The 6388-nt window shown below is 42.3% G+C and overlaps 1 protein-coding gene across 2 annotated transcripts in view; it reads right to left on the bottom strand.

The window, feature by feature from the left end:
* Positions 1-211: 211 nt before the first annotated feature.
* sall2 (spalt-like transcription factor 2) overlaps positions 212-6388 on the bottom strand; it is a 9314-nt gene continuing 3137 nt past the window's right edge. For both annotated transcript variants that reach the window (XM_087241169.1, XM_087241168.1), the window contains exons 2-3: positions 2479-6029; positions 212-2367 (exon numbers count right to left, since the gene is read on the bottom strand). In XM_087241169.1, the coding sequence (XP_087097295.1) occupies positions 2230-2367; positions 2479-5727 (3387 nt within the window). In that variant the 5' untranslated portion in view covers positions 5728-6029 and the 3' untranslated portion in view covers positions 212-2229. The remainder of the gene's footprint in view (positions 2368-2478; positions 6030-6388) is intronic.

Below are 6388 nucleotides of genomic sequence, written 5' to 3'. Positions count from 1 at the left end.
CACTGCGCTTGATGTGGCACACACAGAAGCGGTGCGGAGGAGTTTGATTGTGTTAGGGAGTGAACGGATTAGGGATGCCTGTATGTGAAGAAAACTGTTCCCTCAGACCACCAAGGAAGAGTAACATCACTGTAGATGAGATTTATACTGTTAAACAAAAAGACAACAACAAAGAGTGTGAGCGATCTGAAAGAACTGCTCGTTCTGGGTCTTGCCGTGAATACACTGATTTTTATTTCCTTTTAGCTGTACCATGAAATTACAACTCACAGTCAGACTCGTACACCCAATTATTCATTTCCATGGAAGATAGATACATGTAAAAGTATCCAGACAAAGAACAAACACCACCATAGAAACAAACATTTCCACCAAGAAATATAGAAAGTGTTATTTTTCTTTAAGCTAGATAGTGGTTCATCTCAGAATCAGTCTTTTTCAATAGCTACACTGACAATATTAAAGTAACAAGAACTTACACTGACTAACATACAGGCTTGTTAAACAATCTTACCCGACTCTAGTTGGTGTTAAGAGCAGTATATTATCTAGTACTGTACAGCTGGACAAACATGGACACAATGGACACAAGTTGACAGGTCATATTTACAGTTTGGTGTTTCGGTGCTTCCCAAGTGTTAAAAGAAAGAGATTTAGTACAAGTAAAGAATGCATTAGTACAAGAATATTTATCTAATGTCAATTTTAACAAGAGTTTTAAATATCAGCTTGTCAGGAACACTTGGTTTGCTCTTGGAAAACAATTCTACACGCATATTCCAGCTGTACTGTCTAGTATCTGGTATATGGTAGGGTATTTTGCTGAACATTTGACCTCATTAAGAAAATTTATAAGAACTGTTTGACAAAGGTTGATACGACTGTGCATGGATGCCCTCCAAAACATAATGCAGCAGGGTATTGACATAGTTTAACACATTGTTTGACCAAATAAATACTTTTTCAGAATCTGTTTTTGGTATATTAGTGTGTTTTTAATAGGGATGTCCAGATCCGAAAACATGATCGTAAATCTGGCCCGATCACACGGATTCAGACGTAGCCTCCCGATTCTGATTATTATTTTAACACATCTATAGTTATGCGGTGGCACAGAGTTAGACTTCTTTCACACAGAAACAGCAACATGTGCGGCATGACGTCACTTTTGTTGCAGAGACGCTATTGGTTAAATGCCCGCAAAGTAAATGCGGAATGCGCGAGTATGTCTGCGGACTAGAGGCATTATAAAGTTGATGTAGACAACATTACCATAGCAAACTGTGAGATATGTAAACTTGGCATTGCCTGCTGGGTATTTTAGGTTGAGGTGCTATTTATTTTTATATTAGATTTTTATCATGTTTACTGTTGCACTAAAGTCCAAAAGTGAAGAATTTATGTTCTTTATTACTTGATTGTTCAAGTTACCTCACAGAAGTTCTCTGTTTTTTAACAAGAGTTGTTGAATGTTAAAATAAGATGAATTACATAAAAAATAAGGAGCATACTGGATCTGTTTTTTCACTTATGTTTTTTATGTATTACAGAAGTAACGGATCAGGATTTGGTATCGGTAGATCCTTAAAATCAAATGACTCAGACTCGGGGGCAAAAAAACCTTATCAGGACATCCCTAGTTTTTAAACACACACCCTCGCTTTACCATCGCTTAAAGATTTGATTACAATCTTCGCATTTTGTGCTGTTGTAAAAAAATAGCACACCCGAACAATACATCTTTGTGAACTGATCCATCATTTCATCATTGGCTTCTTAAATTTTGCTCTGTTCCTCACTCAAAACTATTATCAAATCGTTAGCTCTATTCAGTTCTTCACCTTTAGAAAAGTCTACAAAACAATCATGGCAACCTCATCCAGACAAAACAATTTACATTCATCAAAAGAACATCACGTAATACTTAAGGAAGTACTATAAGATATATTTAGGCATCATTACATATATTAAAATACACAATACTTGTATCTTAATATAAAAGATCTGTGTTAAAGATCTGATTTTTTTAAACCAAGAAGTGATTTTATGTGTTTACTGTGAGTGTGTTTTTCTTTTTCTTCTGTTTTTGGGGAGCAATTAAAATCGTGGTTCATAATATCCTTCAGGTTCTTCCCTTTTGTCACCTATTAGATTGAACTAAAAATTTAATGGGGTCTTCTGGTGAGCTTTCTGATGCTTGAAGTTTTCACAGGGGTTGAATCAAGAAACTCACTCATGTCCCGGTGGCAAGTAGGTTGCAAGGTGGTGAGATTGTGGTCGGTCATTTTGCATGACTTTCTCTGGTCCCTTGGTCCTAGCTGGAGCTCGAGGTGTCTTGACAACTCCTCCATGGTGCTTCATATGTCCCTAGAAGATAAAAAAGAGAGGTTTAAGTCTTTTTAAGATAACTAACATTGTTAATTTGTATTCAAGATGGATGAAAATTAGTGCTCAGCTTAAATTTAAAAGGACACTTACTTTGAGTCCACTGCGACTTGCATACTCTTTTCCACATTCAGAACAGTGGTAGATTTTTTTCTCTGGCATGGGAGGTGGAAGACTGGGAGTAAGGGAAATGCATACAGTAGGTTCTGTTCTGTCCATTTCAGTTGCTGTTGCATCATTGAGGTCTGCTTTATCCATTGCATCCGAGCTACAGTGAGTATCCTTTGTAATCTTCTGCACACGTGTGTCCGCCTCCTCAGACTCAACTGCATCCTCACTTGTTTTGGTTACAGTGTCTGATAGCATTTCTTGATCAGTACTCAACTCTGGCGGTATCTTTTGACCATTCTTTGGTGTTTTGCGACCTTTATCTTCAGTTTTTTGTTCATTGGGAAACTCTTGTGGAAGTGATGTGGATGTTTGGACAAGACTTTGGTCAGGCTCCTCTAGACGTACATTTTGAGAAGACACACTCTCAGATCTCAGCACTAGGGGAGAAGATGGCGGTGAAACGGGATGTGTCCGAGAGGCTCTGGATGCATTATGAGCTTGTATGCTAAGAAGATCCTCCAAATTTGATCTTGATCCAGAGCAAGGGACAGCTGAGAGAGATCTATTTTCACTGACTTCACAGTCATTTTCTTGTGGACTGGTATTCATCAGAGCAGATGTGCTTGAAATGTCTCCCAAGTAGGCAGTGTTGCTGGACAGTTCAAAACATACTTCATCATTGGCAGTAGTACCAGATGTTGATGCTGATTGAGAGGTTGGGGGGAAGAGGGAAGCTGCAGATTCTACTGGGGAAGGTATGTTGAGAGAGAGCTCAGGAGGATCAGCTATAAATGTTGGAGGTGACTGGGGTGTTAAATTCAGAGAGGGGCCAGGGCTTAGATCGAAAGCTGGTATAGGACCTGAGCTACGTGAAGCAGGTAGACTAGAGGTTACAGGACAAACTGTGGGTGCAATACTGACAGCGAGTGATTCAGTATGGCTGGAATCTGAGATGGTTTGTCGATCAGCATGTAGCAACTGAACATCCACAGTGCTAGGAGTATTCTCTGAGCCAGAGGGCTCAATGGACTGGGAGTGAGACTGTGAATCACATTCTGTTGAAGTATCGGGCATGTGCTCTGGTGGTAGCTGTCCTCCTAAATGCATTCGGATATGATGTTGTAACACAAGGGCATTGGTAAACTTCCGCTGGCATAAAGGACAAGAATTCTGGGCACGACTGTTTGGTGGACGTGCTCGATGAGTGGCAAGGTGTGCTCGAAGGCTTCCTTTAGTTGAGAAAGAACGACCACATAGTTTGCAGGGGAAGGGTCGCTCACCTAAATGAGTAGCCTGATGCAAACGTAATGCTCTTGGGCAGCTTAGTACACGCAGACACACGCTACACTGGTTAGGGGCAAGTGTCCCAGCAGAGTTCATAAGTCCCATGTAAGGTGACTCCTTGCTGAAGAGGGATGAGGGTATTTGGACTGTAGACGATGGGAGTGAGGTGACAACATTCGTACTATATGTACTTGTGCTCATTAAGCCACTGCTGCTATACGTTAATGTTCCAGATACACTATTGCCGCTGGTAGATGTCTCCCCGATGGATGATTCCCAGTTTGTCTGACCATGTGGTTCTTTCTCTAACTTTTCCACTAGTCTCTGCAACTTTGATGTGTCCGATGTTGGAGTTGAGATGGATGGGGCAGTGGATGACGAGGTGAATGGAAATGTAATGTGGTGTTGTGGAGATGGCAGGAAGGATCCAGCTGGAGTTGTTGGCCTGAGAAACCCATGACCTAGGTGATGGTGAGAGGAAGAAGCTGGGAAGAAGATTTTAGGTAAGTTAGCAAGCTGTGAATAAGCAGTGTGGGGAAGCAGAGTGGGTATAGGTGGGGTGTTTTCATCAAAGCGCTGCTGTTTTACTCCTTTATACACACCAGCAATGGAGGAGGTTGATGAGGCAGGAGAGGAAAGAAGAGTGGAGGCTAGAGAGGAAGATGATGAGGATGTGATTGAAGAGGTAGTGGATGTAGAGGCTGCAGCAGCAGCCGCCGCAGCAGCAGCACGATTGAGCTGGAGGAGAGAGTGTGCAGTGGTCAACAGGGCCAAATCAATACTGGGAGGCAGAGATGAAGCTGTAGCACGTGTTGATGCAGTAGCACCCTCCAGACTGTCAACACACAGGTCATCATCTTGCTGTTTCTGATGCCTTTGAGTAGTGTTTGTATTGGTAGAGGTGACCGTTTGAGTTTGTGCTGATCCTCCCATTGATCCTCCAGTTACAGATGCAAACAATGAACATGGAAATAATGAAAAGGAAAGTTCAGGGTTTTGCTCACGATGGCGCAGGAAGTGGACCTTAAGGTTTCCTCGTGTGGTGAATCGACTGAAACATACAGGACACTGGTAAGGACGTTCTCCTGTGTGTGAGCGCAAATGTATTTGCAGGGATGAGTCACTGCTGAAGAGTTTCCTACAAAATCGGCATGCATGCTGCATACGTCCTGATGATAAGACGGAGGAACCAGCTTGAGTAGAGAGTTTTAGATCCTGTGAAGGACCTGAAGGTACAGCAGCTACTGGTAGAGATTGGTTTTGAAAGGGCAGACCACTGTGTCCACTGGCTCCCGTGGTGTTAGATGATTTTTGGGTTGGTAGGCCCAGGGAAAGTGTGAGTGGGTAGTTTGAGGCAACAGGTGTGGACATTGATGAGGATGTGGAAGCACTTGTATGACTGGTGAAGTTTGTTGGAGTTGTTACCACACTGTCATACTGTGCCTTATGGGGTCGTAAGACATTTAAGAGGGGGTTGGAATGTTTGGAAGACTGAGGAGGTAACAGGGATGAGAAGCAGGCCAAAAGAGGAGCAACTGAGGTGGGGGGAGATGATGACTTTGGTCGGGAGGGTCTAGGGTTGTTATCAGAGCCTTTTAAACAGAACTGAGGCAGTGATGGTAGTATGCATGGCTTTGAATCCACTTCACATGGTCCTCCTCCCAGTCTTAACACTTGTCTACATATTTCTTCAGTCATCTGCATCTGATGGATTTGTCTTTGTTGCAGCACACGTAGCTCTTCCAGGATAAAAGCAATACTGACTGGTGCACATGCCGGAGCTGAAGGGACTGTGCTTGGGCTGGAAGAGGGTGTAACAGGACTTGGGGGACCCTGAGGCCCAGAACTGGGGCTTCCAGGATGTGGAGGCACACAGAGAGAAGCAGCAACAGAGGATGATGAAGAGGAAGTTGTGGTTGCTGACACACCTAACTTTGGAGAAGCCATGAGTAAGCAACTGTGTTTATGAGTAGACACAGTTGATGCAGTGGTCTTGATGCACTGATTAGTCAAATTGGATGGGATGTCAGGAATATGGGAAAGGTGAGACCCCTTGAGATTTAGAGTTAATTGTAGGGGCTGACAGGGGATGTGAACAACACTATGGCTGGCTCTGGTCGAGGAAGATGTTTTTAGTCTCTCAATTGGTGGAGTTGGGTTTAAGGTAGATTTGCAGCTTTGACGTGTCGAGTATGAGGAAGAGTTCTGTTCAAGAGTAGAGGTGAGGGACTTCACTGCCGGGTGTTCCTCTATGAAAAAAGAAAAGAAAAAAAATCAATGGAACAGTTTATGCCATTAAGATAAGCGAGTGTTATTTAGCCTCTAATATTAAGTCTAATATTTGTAATGCAATTCCAGTAAGGTGCAAGATGAAAAAAATACATAGGGAATTATTTGATACCGGTTCAACTGTGTTGGTTAAATTATGCAATTCGTTTTGAACTACATTAATTTGTTTGTTGTCTGCCAAGTTAGTTACAGTAGAACTGACTAACCGTAAGCTAATTGACAAAGCTTTTCTTGGCCTTACAGACCTGCAAACCCAATTTCTAACCTTTAGTATTTTTCCTTCATGCTGTTGTCATCGTAATTGCTTTCCAATTGTGTT

The sequence above is a fragment of the Danio rerio genome, chromosome 2 (genome assembly GCF_052040795.2).
Source record: "Danio rerio strain M-AB ecotype USA chromosome 2, GRCz13ab, whole genome shotgun sequence".
Lineage (NCBI taxonomy): Eukaryota > Metazoa > Chordata > Actinopteri > Cypriniformes > Danionidae > Danio > Danio rerio.
This window is presented reverse-complemented; position numbering and strand designations above follow the sequence as displayed.